This window comes from Neolamprologus multifasciatus, chromosome 22 (genome assembly GCF_963576455.1).
Source record: "Neolamprologus multifasciatus chromosome 22, fNeoMul1.2, whole genome shotgun sequence".
NCBI lineage: Eukaryota > Metazoa > Chordata > Actinopteri > Cichliformes > Cichlidae > Neolamprologus > Neolamprologus multifasciatus.
In genome coordinates this window covers 5707674-5723104 of record NC_140459.1, presented here as the reverse complement: position 1 = coordinate 5723104, position 15431 = coordinate 5707674, and the positions used below count along the sequence as shown (strand labels likewise).

The 15431-nt window shown below is 37.7% G+C and overlaps 2 protein-coding genes and 1 pseudogene across 4 annotated transcripts in view; 2 read left to right on the top strand and 1 right to left on the bottom strand.

Moving 5' to 3' along the window:
* LOC146492738 (major histocompatibility complex class I-related protein 1-like) overlaps nt 1-2857 on the top strand; it is a 51507-nt gene extending 48650 nt beyond the window's left edge. The window contains exon 5 of the mRNA XM_085147958.1: nt 2678-2857. Coding sequence (XP_085004084.1) covers nt 2678-2826 — 149 coding nt within the window. The 3' untranslated portion in view covers nt 2827-2857. The remainder of the gene's footprint in view (nt 1-2677) is intronic.
* The window catches only part of LOC146492735 (major histocompatibility complex class I-related protein 1-like), a 44963-nt gene that overhangs the window by 2065 nt on the left and 27467 nt on the right, over nt 1-15431 (top strand). For both annotated transcript variants that reach the window (XM_085147960.1, XM_085147959.1), the window contains exons 2-3: nt 1298-1564; nt 2111-2389. In XM_085147960.1, the coding sequence (XP_085004086.1) occupies nt 1298-1564; nt 2111-2389 (546 nt within the window). The remainder of the gene's footprint in view (nt 1-1297; nt 1565-2110; nt 2390-15431) is intronic.
* Nucleotides 8902-14364, bottom strand: LOC146492737 (stonustoxin subunit beta-like; annotated as a pseudogene). Its single transcript, XR_014872075.1, has 6 exons — nt 14171-14364; nt 12977-13068; nt 12059-12158; nt 9727-11148; nt 9276-9551; nt 8902-9059 (listed from the first exon to the last, which is right to left on the bottom strand). The product of XR_014872075.1 is annotated as a stonustoxin subunit beta-like (transcript).

Genomic DNA, 15431 nt, shown 5'->3' with positions numbered 1-15431 from the left:
TTAAAACAAAATCATCACAAACAAAAATTTTTGCAGCACACACTTAGCACAAACGTTTGACATCAATTTTGTTTGATTTGACGAAGGTGGGGGAGCCACCTTCACTCATATCATTACTCCACAAATAGCTAAGTTGTCTAGCTAGCCTTACAGAAATTGAATGTTTTGGGGCTATTCACATAATGTTCCCAAAAGATTCTCTTAAGGTCAAAACTTTCAAGGACCCTTCTAAAAAAATAACCTTTAGGGAATATACCCTGAAGATTGAAGGATATTGTTTGTGTGGAAATTATGCTAACCTGGTTACTTAATAAATAATAAATTCTTAATGAAATAAGTTAATATGAGGGTAAGCACAAGCCTTCAGCAGCCAGTTTGAATGGAATGATAAGACACATTTGCTCATTTTGTACTTTATGGTGCCACAATGTTACATTATACTGAACATGTCATCTATGTGTATATTTCCCAAACTATCCGAAGGTCTTAAACAGCTGACAGGTGGGTAAAATGTTGACTTGTGGTTTGTACGAGTCCAGTCAGAGCACTGTTGTTTTCCCACCCATCCATTTTCTTCTCTTTATCCAGTTTAGGGTAGCATTTGAACTGGAGCCTATCCTAGGTGCCCATTTAAACTTTACTAGATATTTGGATGGATGGATGGATGGATAATTTGTACAGATACACATGTACATTTTCATGAACTGGATCTAAAAAATTTTTAGCAAGGTCTTTGAACTTGTCATGCTTTAAGAAATGCTTGTCAGCAGTTTTGGCTTCTTCCTGTGGATGCAACATCTGGACTATAGAGAGTGGAAGATGGAAATTGGACATTTGTTTAAAGACTAAATAGTAAGCTATTTACGCTTATACATAAAAATCCTGTCTTATTGGTTGCATGGTGAACAATTAGAAGAACTGCCTTGTTGCCCTTAATCCCACCATTATAAACCCAGGGAGAGTTACTTTAGGCTCCACGAACAATACAGTAACTGAGTAGTTTGAGATGTTGCTGAGAAAGCAGTTTTTTTCTCAGTGTTTCTGTTGAGAATGTTTATTTCTCATTAGTTCTAATTGACAAATGCATTCAGGTTTCATTGAAGATGTACACCAAACAGCATTAGCATATTATCTGTGATCTCAGTTAAACCTTTATTTTGGAAAGGATTTTTTAGAAGTTATTTAAAGAGTTACTGACAAAATATATAAATCTTTAAATATAATGCTGAGAGTAGTTAAAGAAAGTCGTCTATATAACAGCAATGCCATCTAATTCAGAGTCTCATCATTGTTACAGTAAAACACTCCTTGCAGTATTTCTTCACTCAAACAACTGGAGTCCAGAGCATCCCTGAGTTTGTGGCTGTTGCCCTTTTTGATGGAGTTCAGGGAGGTTACTATGATAGCAGCACAAGAAGAGCAGAACCCAAAACAGAATGGATTAAAAAGCTCATGCAGGATGATCCTCAGCACCTGCAGTGGTACGCTGATCAATCTTTGCACACCAATGAGGATTTCAAACATTACATTGGGAGTTTAAGGCAACGTTTCAACCAAACTGGAGGTATGGATTTGTCTAACCTGTTACTGCTGAAAATATTTGTATTTATCCTGATTTGGTTTGAAATAGAAAACTAAAAGTTTTTTTTTTTAAATTAGGTTAGATATACAGGGTGGGCCATTTATATGGATACACGGGAATGGTTGGTGATATTAAAGTCCTGTTTGTGGCACATTAGTATTTGTGAGGGGGCAAACTCCTCAAGATGGGTGGTGACCATGGTGGCCATTTAGAAGTCGGCCATCTTGGATACAACTTTTGTTTTCTCAATAGGAAGAAGTCCATGTGACACATCAAACTTATTGGTAATGTCACAAGAAAAACAATGGTGTGCTTGTAAAGTATGATAATGAGATCTGCTACTTTACTCAGAAAAATGAAAAAAAAAAAGAACAGTGAAAGAAGCAGAGAAAAAATGTGAACCTTCCACAGTGACCACAAGATAATAGACTGATTTTTGGGCCAGTAACTGTTTGATCCTCTGTTTTTGTGTCTGCAATGCTGACATCTTACTGGTTTCATGCAGTTTTTCTGGCTGCCTTTTTACAGGTGTTCATATTTTGCAGAGTATGAATGGCTGTGAATGGGATGATGAGACTGGAGAGGTTAATGGCTTCATTCAATACGGTTATGATGGAGAAGATTTTATAGCATTGGACCTGCAGAAACTGACATGGATCACTGCAAAACCACAGGCTGTCATCACCAAACTGAGATGGGATACTGAAAAAACTCGATTAGAACACAATAAAGAACTTTTCATCTATAAATGCCCTGAGCTTTTAAAGAAGTATTTGCAGTATGGGAGGATCTTTTTGCAGACAGCAGGTAGAATTACAGAATCTGATGTAGAAAAAAATAGAAAATTTATATTGCAATTTAAAGACAATGTAGCAACTTCCTATCTCTTTTCAGTCCTACCTTCAGTGTTTCTCCTCCAGAAGTCGTCCTCCTCTCCAGTCAGCTGCCACGCTACAGGTTTCTATCCTCACGGTGCCGTGATGTTCTGGAGGAAAGATGGAGAGGAGATTCATGAAGGTGTGCATCACACAGAGAGCCTCCCCAACAATGATGGGACCTTCCAGATGAGTGTTGATTTGAAACTTTCAGTCACACCTGAAGACTGGCAGAGGTACGACTGTGTGTTTCAGCTCTCTGGTGTGAACGAGGACATCATCACCAAACTGGACAAAGCAGTGATCAAGACAAACTGGGGTAAGACTGGATCCTGCGACGGTTATGAATCATTTTTACAGAGTAGTTAGGTGAGTACTCACACCAACCCTCTGCATGTACTCTTTTACTACATCCACGGATCCTCTCTGTGGTCTTTCTCTTTTCCTCTTGACTGCCTGGTCCATCTTTAACAACTTTAACAAGCTATGTTTTTCACAAATAGAATTACATATACTATCATGTATTATCATGTTTTTATAATGGTGTAAAGGTTTTACATTAAATTGTTACATTTCTTGAGGCGATGTTGGATAAGCTGACCTTTGCCACATTTATATTCACCAATCCAATCAAACAATACTTTTAGTAGCTGATAAAGAAGAAAGAAATTAATAACAAATCAGTAAGATGCTTCACTGAAAAGGGAACATAAATAGCAGAGAACGGAAGTAAGTAAAATGTAATGAAATACTATATGTAGTGTTTTTTTTTATCTTCAGTGTGCACAAGACAAATGTCTAATGTTGGTGTATTAACTGAGTATTAATGGTTTTGTGTCGCTTCTTGTTTCAATCAGAGATGTCAGCTGCATCAACTATCAGGTCCTTACTGAGTCTTTCCTCACTTGTTCTTTAGTTCATTTGTGCTCTGTGTTATAAAGTGTTTCCACATTTTGTTCAACAGAGAAGCCCGCTGACATCAGAGCTACAGCGGTTGTTCTAGCGATCGTCCTCATTGCAGCTGTTGCATTTGGGGCAGCTGTGGTGTTTGTCGCTTACAAAAGAAAGAAAGGTGAGAGATCTGTTGGGGAAATGTTGATTTTAATTTTTGAATTTGTGTTTTAATCAATGCTGACAAATTTCACATTAAACTGAAACACTCACAGTCTGAAATAAGTCTCAGAGCCAAAGTGAAATTATTATATTACAGTAAACTGATGATGTGAGAAGCATCCGTGTTATAGATAATTACAGAGCTGCTGATCTTCATAGCTGTGCAGAACACCATTTTTTTAAGTCTCTACCTGTGAACTACATTTGAGGAAAAGAGTTTGCTCATGTGGAACAGCGTAGAACATACTCCTGCAGGCATTTAGAACATAAAGCACACTTATAATCTCATCACTACTCTCTAAAAACATTAAGCATCACAGGAACGCTTGTTTTTATTATGTTGTGTTATTGTATTTTATGCTGTTGTATTCATGGCTTCTTGATAATGTGACTTCCCTATTCATATTTCTGCTTGCCTGACTCTTTGTTGCATGTTTATCTAGAGAGTTGGAGCGTGTTTACTAACAGAAATCAACATTCACTGTACATTATAGAAAATTTTAGTTTTATCTTTTTGTTCTTACAGCTCCTGACAATGTCTCTGAACAGTCTGAGAGACTAAATCCACAAACGTGACCGTCATTCAAGCTGTTCTGTTCTCCACTCTCTGTATGACTTTAGTCTGGCTGTTTCAGTTCTTCCACAGTTTGAAGTTTTACATGTTATATGCAGTAAAGATTAAAATTCCCAGCAGGTAACATAATAACATCTTATAGAAGCTTTTTGTTGTTTATTTGTTTTTTTTTTTTAATGGCATACACTGCAAAAATATGCCTCAAATGAAGCTCAAAGATTGATATAGAATCACTTCAAAAACATAATTTATCTTGGTTCATTTACATTTAGGGTTGTAACCTCTTCTGAAATGTTTATGTATTGCCCCCCTTTATTAAATCTTTTGCATAATAAGTAATTCACTACCCAAATAATCTTTTCATCTAATAAATGAATAATTAAACACTTAGAAACACTTCCTATTCAGTTTTGATGACATTATTCTTCTTTCTCTATGTCTTTCACACATAAACCAGAAGAACTCTTTGACAGCTGGGCACCATGTGCTGAAACACGTGTACTATTACGATGATTACGTTGTTATGTGATTACATATGGAAAGAAGTATTTCTCAAGAGTGTTACAAATGTGTATGTGTAGTCCTTTAACTTTTTACTTTTACCTAAAACAAACAAACCAGTCAAAAAACAATATTTTCAATATTATTAACAATATAAAAAATTGCTATAATTCCTTTATCATGATAACACTTAGCTTAACTGCATTTCATTCATTTAACATTCTGTATTATCTGTTATTTACTCTCCAAAACTATATTTCCTTTTTTGTGCTTTAAAAATGCTTCTATGCTATAAGGCTCTTTTTATTAATAAAGTTTAATTGAAAAACAAAGTTCACTCTGAGCTGCTCTGTGTGTGTTTCTTTCAAAGAGAGAGAGACTCACAGAGAGGGAAGTAATGACATCAAAATTGAATTTAACTGAAAGAGTTTTGAAATGGTAACTTTTAGCGTAACCTTAATATACCTTTTTTTTTAAGTATACCTGTAAAGTTCAGTTCTGGGTTTCAGTTCTAATCATCATGTCAGAAAAGATCAACTTCAAATCATTTAACGGTCACCAGCTGACCCCACCATTAAAAAAACAAATCTGTTAAAATGAAAATAAAAATAACAGTCACAGTTGAAGGGTTATCATTTACACCACAGTTACTGTTGATCCAAGGGCGTAGATTTGGTTTTGGCATTGGTGGGGACGGATGATTCAACCACCAAACTCTGCCCTGTTCCTTTTTTTTTCCCTTTTTGTCTTTGCTTCTTGATAAAAAAAAAAAAGAAGAGAGAAATATACTTGCCTACATATGCTATTCTACATGCTTTTAAACCATTTAAAATTACAATTCATAGTTTTATATGTGAATTATATAATGTTAAATTTCTATTAAACAAATGACTGACTAAAGTATTTTAGGCTTTAGTTTACTTCAACCATATTCCATATAAATCAGGTATCATACAAAAATAAAAATAGCTTCAAATACAGTCATGACAATAAAAGAATATGACTTTAAGGACTTAACAACATTAGTTCAGTTATACTACACCAACATCTCTTATACATTAGCACTAAGGGAACACTGAATGACCTGGTGGGTTTTTGTCCATAAAACTACTCGTCTAAGATTACCACAAAAGATCTCTCAGCAAAATTATGCAACATTTTAGGCACTATTGCCCCGATCAAGTCAGTGAGCTGAGATTTTTTATTCTAAACATGAACTACTGTTACAGCAACAGACATGGACTACTGGTGTCCCACACAACAACTCAATGTCCACTATGTGAAGGGGCCACACACATGCCTGCTCCTCTCGTTAACTGAGATAAACTGCTGGCATATTTGTTTTACAGCTATACTGTCCAGTCTCTCCTGGTGGACCTTAGCCATCTTTTTAGTCTTCTGAGAGCACTGAAGCTTCTTTCAGCCTCAGTACATGGACAAATGGCAAACGGAGCAAGGACTAAACTATACTGGGAACAAACTGACTACTGAACACGAACCTGAACATGAATGACAGCAAGCAGATGACAGCTGACAGCAGGGAAAACACACACAAGTGATACATGGGTGGATGGACAGACAGACCAGCGACTACAATGACAGAAGACGCAACTTAAATACACAGAGAACACAGGGAGATTACACACAGGTGGTGGACACAGCTGGGAGTAATTAACGAGACGAGACAAGGGAGGTAAAACTGAACACACTCACATGAGACGCAGACCTTCACAATAAAACAGGAAACAAGAACACACTACACAAAGACGCAGACTCGACACTGACAGACAGACAGATTATAACACATGGAACCTGAACTATACTATATAGACACAACCAAAGGACAATTCCTAAAACATGAATAAACAGACACATAGCTTTCCAACAACAACAACAACAATAATAATAATAATATTATTATTTATAATAATCAACAAAGCACAAGAGTAACAAAACAATCATTCAAAAATAAACCAAAACATAATAAACTTAGAATGCTGGGTCGAACTGACCCAGAACCGTGACAATGTGTTTTACATCTATACTGTCCAGTCTCTCCTGGTGGACACACAGCAGCATTGTTTAATCTCATTTGAGTCATTGTTGGCCTTAGCCATCTTTGTAGTCTTCTGAGAGCACTGAAGCTTCTTTCAGCCTCAGTACATGCGTTTTATCCTCAGATTACAATTATTATTCTGTGCTTGATGTGCCTCACCTTTGGCCCTGGCTCTTCCCCTCGGACTGCACTAGGACATATTGCTACCTGATAAAATAACACATTGATTCGTGCCATATAAAACGTGAGACATGTCAATTCAGATTGTTTGTCAAATATACACTAATGAATCAATTTACATCAGCAGCCTAACAGTTGTCATGATAATAAACACTAGTTAATCTATAGCACCAAATCATCAGTCAGTCACCTGTGACCTCGCCTCTTCACCTCTGTCTGAGCTACAACATGGCAGAGCTGCCTCTGTCACCTGATAAATAACAGTGAGACAGTCCAAATACATGAGGTCACACATGTGCTTCAAATACAGTAATGAACCATCAAGTCATCATCCAATTTCACCTGTGATCTTGTGTCACCATTGCTCTCTGAGCTTTGTGTTGGTTCTTCTGTCACCTGACAAATAGGACATACATGACAATAAGAATAAAATGTGTAGCTGCTTCAGTGTTTCTGTCAGTTTGTGCAGATCTTGACTCATCAGTAATGTTTGAAGGGTGAGTGCAATTTTAAAACAATTTGTGCAAACTGCACTACAAGGTGGAATATTTGCAAAATCATGACTACCTTAATGATATATTGTCTCAAAAATGAACCCTATGAATATGTCAGCACCATTAGGATGAAATTATTGTGTCACCAACATTTTAACGTTAGACATATAATTTTAACTTCCTCTGTAAACTTATATCCTGGCTTACTCGAGGCTGCCGTTTTCTCTGACAGTTTCAATCAAAATTAGAAATGCTACTGTGGGAGACTGAGATAACTAATAGTGCTGCATGTTGTGCAGTTAGTTTCCAAAACACGTTATTCATGGTTACATACAATTTTAGACTGATGTGGGCCAAAGCCTAGCATAGCCTGTAACGTTATTGTGACGGACACATTTTATGAGTGAACTTGACTTTGCTGCCTTCCTCCTCTCCTCCTTGCAGGTCCTCGCAGCGCAGGTTTGCTGCTGCTAAAACTAAACAGAGCTCCCTGAAAGGCACAGCCAATCACATTGGCCATATTTGTCACATGACGTAGGACTCCAGTAGAGCAAGAGTCCCCAACCCCCGGGCCTCGGACCGGTACCGGTCCGTGAGTCATTTGGCACCGGGCCACGAGAGTTGAGGCTCAGGTGTGAAATGTATAGTTTTCAGGGTTTTTATCGGTTTTCAGCGTTATTTTGTTATCGTTTTTATCGTTAACTCGGTTTTCCTGGGTCTTTTCACGTGTGTTATGAATAAATCTTCTTTTTTTCGGTACCGGTACTAGTTTTATTTTTGTTGTATTTATCCGCGACACCTTAAAGGCCGGTCCGTGAAAATATTGTCGGGCATAAACCGGTCCGTGGCGCAAAAAAGGTTTCAGTAGAGAACGTAATTTAACTCTTCCTGCACCACTGGGTGAATGACACGTTGACAGATCATTTTTTTCTTTCTATCGGGTTTGTTTTTCTTTACTCGAAGAAATCAAATTATTGGTGGTGACAATTCAATAATTGCTGGATATTGGTGGGGACATGTCCCTTCCGTCCATGCCAAATCTACGCCCTTGATGTAGATGTTATAGAATGAATAAATCCACAGACAGGTTTACTTTTATTCAACCAGGTCAGGATTAAAAAGATTACATTTCTCCTCAGCCAAGTATTTACAAATATGGCACAAAATATCAGACCAATTAAATCTAGGTCATCACCGTGTGTCATACAGAAAGCATGTTGCTGTTTTTGTGGAGCATAGGCACTCCTTGGTGTGTAGCAAGCAGTGAGGAGACAGCAAAGCATGGACAAAGAAGCTGTATCAAAGCACTTATCATCATACTTCGTTTTTGCATTGCACACAGGTCCGTCACACCTTATTGCTCGGTCACCCTAGAGTTGGCCAATGGCTGGAGGTGGAAGTGCGAGCAATGCTCAATCAGCACTTCTCCCTCACCACTGAAGCAACAAAGCAAAGGTGAAACTTTCCTCTACAAGTTGGTCTTTGTTACAGAGCGCTTTACTTCTTTGTCAGTAAACAGGTGTATGCTAAATGTTTTCCATCATCTGACTAGCTGGACACAGGAAAACATAATTGGAATTGATGTAAAACCCTGGGTAAACAGACTCTGAGAATTTGGTTTCAAAGGTGTACAGATGAACAAGTTTGTCACTATTAGAGGAAGCATCGTAGAAGGACAAAGTGCCTGCAGGCCAATCCAGATACACACCAACTCTGCTCAATCTAGTAAGAGAAAAAAACTTCCTCACCTTATTATCATGGTATGCTACAAGCCTTTTATAAAATATGTCTACAAAAGGCATGAAGGGTTTTATTTTAGACACAATTTTGTAAAGTGCGTCTCTCAAAGGAACAAAGGATTCACTTTTATCCACACCAAAATACCAGGATATCTTGTTACATCCAAACTTTAAATCATCCATTCTTCCCTTCCTTCCAATTTCTTTGTATGCAACAGCTATGCGAACATCACTCGGCATATGACCAGCACGCCACTCTACTTCCCAATAGTGGCGACCAGTCAGCGGCTGTTTGCACAGAACCTGTGTATGTCCATCAAATCTCTCTGGGTGATCTGGATAGGTTTGCCACGTCCCACATGTTGCCTTCTTGTTGTCTTCAGATAGAGTGAGGTAGTTATTTGCAGTGTCTGGGTCCAGAGTGAGATGACAGTAAACTGAATGAAAGGCAAAAACACAATCTTTTAGGAGTCATCTACATAATCTTCCACTTCAGTCAAGTAACTTCTAATATTAAAAAAAAACTATATTTGGTTTTTGTTGATAATTACAACAATGCCTTTAAATATTTGATGATTTTGAAAACTAGCAATCTAGGAAGTAAATACTTACTCCAAAGAAAATCACTTCGCTTTTTTGTAGTTCTGGGATCCCGTATCTCGGGCTTTGAAAAATTATCAGTAATCCTTCTGCCCTTCTTGTACTGATAAATGGTGGCTCCTTTGTAATTCTGGTGTTGTATAGCTGCTACAAGGAAACAGAGCTGGGTGCTGTTCTTGTATGCTTTGTAAAGATCCATGAAAATGTCTTCTACTTTTTCCATATGATCCAAGATATCGTCTAAATAATACCATGGGTCTTCATTGGCCATTGCATCAAGGTTGAGGTCAGCATTTATCAAACCGGTGAAAACAAAGCAAAATGCATGATTTACACCTGTGGCAAGTACAGCTCTATCTAATTCTGACTTATTTTGAACAATCTTTATTCCCTCCATCCTCCCTAAAAAGGACATGATGATGTTGATTTCTCCCTCTATATAGTCAAGGCACTTGCTAAGATTTCCCAGATTGTATGGTGACTTGTCTAGGTCATCAAAAACGTCGTTCAGTGAGCTCTCATCTGCTTTACCTTCACGAATGGAGGGAAGCACTCTTTTCAGAGTTCGTTGGAAGTCAGATATTTTATCACTACACAACTTCTGAAAGTTTTGTAGGTACTTTTTAATTTGTGGGAAATGCTTCACCACCACCTCATCCAGAGAGTCATTGCATCTCTCTTTCATCTCCTTTAGAGCTTCCAGAGTATCTTCAATCCTCCTTAGTGAGTCAACGCTGATGTCTTTTACCAGCTCTGCACCTCCATACCCTAATGTCTTCAGTGGCGTCAGCCAAACTTTTATAGGAACAGCATTTTCACCCTTTTCCTTCAGGATCCTTGGCAGTTCTGCAATGGTCTTCATTGCTTCTTCAAATGTTGTAGGGTTGCTGTCCAGAATGAAGTCTCCAAAGAATTTACAGGAGAATGTCTTGCTCAAGTCTTTTTCTTCTTTAGTCAGCTCAATTTTAAGTTTCCCGTCAACGTGGATCTTCTTTATTAAAGCATTCATGCTTCCTTGGATGTCCTTCACTTGGCTATTGTCTAACTTCTCACTATCAAATGCAAACAAGGCACTGGCCCCATAACGGATACCAGTGACTATATGTGTAGCTGAGATACTTTCTATAATTTTTCTCTGCGATTCATTTATGGTGCCAATTATAGATGCTGATAATTCTTTGTGGATGGTGGTAGCTTGGTACTGAATAGTCACTCTGCTTTGGTTCTTGAATGTCTTTTGATCTGTCAGATATTTGCCAGATCCTCCAACTTCTACACATCCAGTAAGAAAACTGGCCTTCAAAGAAGGTTCTAAAGCCAACAAGGAGCATCTGGATTCAATGGAGTCACAAGCAGAAGTTTTAAACGTGCTGCTTGTTCGAGGTCTCTTAACTGTGTGCTCTTGTAGAGTGTGATCATCCCACAAGGTGAAACCTAAAAAAAATGGCAAAATGTTAGTTATTTTATGAAGCTTTTGGTAAAGTCAGGAAATAATGTGCAGCTCATGATTTTATGAGCCATTATTATCATCATTATGTTACAAGATCATAACTGTATTTTATGTGTAACTATTGTTTTATTTCCTCCCTGCTTAAGAGCAGTATTGCTTATTCTAATTTGTATTTTCCCACTTCACAAATTATACAAGGCCGCTGGCCATTGGATAAAAACTGAGGGTGTCTCCTTGAAACTGGAACCTAACCAGACTGGCTAACAATAATTAGGATCAATGCTTTGGAGAAATCCCTGTACAGTGTGTTAAAGCAAATAGTGTAACATACTGAGATAAAACTACTGTTTTTACTGTGATCAAATAAAAGCTATTTTATTGAGTTCAAGTCAGCTTCATGTTTTGCAAGCAACCTATTTGATCTTTGGGGAAGACATCTGCTTATAATGCTTTTCTCCTGTGTGTTAGGGAGGCAGGTAAGAGGCCTCTAGTCTTTCATTGATTATAGCATCTTTAACTTATAATATAGAAGTGCCTTAAGACATATATTGTAATTTGGCACTATATAAATAAACATCAGTAACACCTGATGTTGATGATTCAATTTATAGTTACCAAATATCACTGATTTTGTTTTGCTAGGATTTAGTGATAAGGTATTACTTTCCATCCAGTTTTTAAACTCTTCATTCATGATTGTTATTATTATTATTATTATTATTATTACTCATAATTATTCTCAGAAATAAATATTAGTTTCATCAGCAAATACCATTAATTTTGATCTTTAAGACACCTTGAACATGTCCAAGCATTTATATTACTGACGAGTATATTTAAACAATCTTTTTTTAAAAGCAAACCATTTATGTTTATAATAAAGACAAAACTTACCACATGCCTGCTTATCCGTTAAAGCATTGTAGAGCATTCCGGGATAAAAATGTCGTCCCAGACCAGCCACTGTCATCGTATCTGAAGCCATGTCTCCGACCTGATGAAAAAAATATTTATCATACACCTTTAAATTCTGCATTCCAAAGAGAGAACCAAGCAGCAGTGGACTGTTGCTCACTGACAAAACATACCAAGAGATACCCTGAACAATCCAAACATGAAGGCAGCTGCTGATAACAAACATAAGGTAGCTCAAATCTGAAATTTGAAAATTAAAATGAGTAATGATTTTTATGACTATGTTGCTTTCATGACCATTGCAGGACAAAATCATAACAGATACAAATTGTATGCAACTCCTAGCACTGCGTTGGCATCGGGTTTAGGTTATTAGTTATTATATTATTCGTTTTATTTTGTAACAGATGTAATGACTCATATTGGTGTTTGTTAAACTGAAAAGTAGTGGAGTATGTGATGATTGTTCGTGAAGCAGAGCAACCTTTGCAGGAACCAGAGTGGTAAGGGATACAGCAGCACATGGCAAGATTTGTACACATACAGGTTTGTACAAGCCACTTTTGGCTGCTCACTTGTCACAAAGATTCACAACAGTGGATAGCGCCACACCACTACTGGATGCAATGCTAATGCTGGTCACATACAGTCCATGCATGTGTGGCAGTACAGTTAAGGAAACTTCATGATTTTATAGCGTTGCTGCCTGTGGAAATTTTACCCCCAGGATATCTAAGGGTTTACTATTATTAAAAGGACACACAGGTTTGAACAGAATGAATGACTGCAGCACACCCACTATTGGCCTAAATGCTGGCCTAAAAACAGCATTACATATGCTTAAAACAACAAAACAAAAGAAAGAAAAGAGAAAGAGTGGACTAGGATATGACTTACCAGTAATGCAGGGCCAATAAAAGGGATACCACACAGTCTCACTTTCAAGGTGCCGTATTATAGATCACACTGCTACTGGTCCACCCTCAGTTCTATCAAGAAACAGAAGAGAAATCAAATTAATAATCAATAAAAGTCACTATTAGCCTGATTCAGTGGATTAGTGGCAGCTTGGTGTCAGATTTCAGGGGATTAACAGTAACAGCTAAACGTTATAGATAAAATTCAAATTTAATTAAAGTTACAATAACAACATTAGCACTGAATAGGGGAAAATAGATATAACAGCATGTATATAAAAAATAAATAAAACAGAAACCCATCCAAAAAGTAGCTGCCGGTGTTGTGCCAAAAACTGATTTCCGGTATTTGCCAAAAACTGATTGCTCGTATTTAAACTGCTATAAGTAACTTGTTGGCCTATAATATGTGAAACATATGTCAAATGCATCCCTCATGGATGACACAAAGTCATATTGAGCCACAAACAACATTCGTGTAACAAGGTAGAAGCTGCAATCAGTTTTTGGCAGCGACTTTTATAGAACCTTTATTTATGCCGTTAAAAAAAAATCTCATTAACATTAAAAATGTATTTTGTAAGATTAAGTTGGCCAGGATGACAGCAGAAATGGCAGCAAATATTACAATAGTTCTGTAAAAATATTTTAAGTGGAGATAAAGGACCGGATTGGTTATAATGTGAGTACAATAACACAGAGTTAGCATTGTGGACTATGCAGGATACTTGAAAAAACAGATAATCTTTTAATTCTATATATAACCCCTTTGTAAACGCTGTTCACCGAAGTCTATTTACCAACATACATAAAGATATTACACATAAAAAATACACGGAAACATTGGAAATCACTTTTTGGCAGGCAATCACTTTTTGGCACAACACCGGAATAGACATGTTAAAATCTGTGCATCCACCCAAGGCGCAGCCAAAGATGACGTCAGCTAAAGAAACTTCCAGCTTCAGCCCTCAGATACGCGACAATCACCAAATCACAGTAACAGAGAAACGAGGTTAGGTTAATAGCGGATCTTCAAAGACAAAAGGCCCCGATGTACTGGAGGCCACAGAGTCATGCAAATGTAACCAAAGCTGGCAGGCAATTAGCCACAGTATATTTTTCCTGTTACACATGAAAATATGATAATACAGGAGTGAACTAAAATACATACAGTGCATTAATCCAGCAGAAAACGGAGTACAGCTGCCCCTGAGATGAACACCCGGTGCCTTAATTGCTCCACGTTTCGTACTTATTAAACAGACAACGCAGCGAACACACTGCGTTACACACCCAAGTTTACAGCAATGTAAGCCGGCACTTCCGCGAAAATCTACTCGGGCACCGCCCCAGGTGTGACGTGTGACGTCACGCCGCAATGCATTGTGGGAGCGCGGCGCCATGTTCGGGGTCTGCGAATCAAAACAAGCACACTGTGTTGGAAAGACGATTACAAGATGCTTAAAAGCAGCTCCAAAGAAACGGACGGTATAGAGACCGATTGCGTCCAGAGGCGAAGCGGCGGTACTTGCAGAAAATAGCGTGCATTGGAAATGTGGACCCGTATGAAATACGGCCGTGGAGTAGAAACCCTGAAGACCAACCGCTACCGACATAGCCTGACATATTTTCGTACCTTATCTGTGGAGTCAGCGCGTACAAGTCGTCATTCAAACAAAGGTAAGTCTGCTCGAGTACTGCGTGGGAAATGCGTTTGATTTCCCTGCAAACATTCAGATTAGTGCAGCATAAATTCATTCATGAGGGGAAATTACAGTGAGAACATGTGGAGGCTCTGTTAGAGGGATAACATAGTGAGTTCAGTGCACTGATGTGACATTGTCCTGAAGGATTTAGTTATTCTTTATGGTTAAAGAAATTGCAATGATTTATTCATATTTATATAAATAATTCTAATTATACATCTTGCTTCCATATTTGTATCCTGTGTCACTAAAAATACATTTTATTTTAACTTTATACATTGATTAATGACCTGCAGAATCTTCTTATCATATTAAGTGATTCATAATTGTCACTTTATGCTTTCTCCATCTCTAAAGTGATGACATCCTTGCTTTGCATACTTTAGGTTCATTTTCTGCAGGCAGGTTTCTGACAGAGAACAGGCAGATTTACACTTTAACATGCAGCGTTCTATAGATGGACACATAAAGAAATGAAAAATTACATGTATGTGCTAACTTTCTAAACACTTTGTTACATTTATGATAAAGTAGATTAAACACATTTATGTCGGCCTTGGCTCATAGTTCTTGTCTTTAAATTTACTTTGTCTGTGTGTGTTTCAGGTACTCTCAAAGACTGAATGAACCAGCATTGCAGCCATGGGTCACTGTGAGCATCACAGGGAAGGTTGAAGCCGCCCACTGCACCTGTAAGGCCAGAGTCGTGGAGACCTGCACCCATGT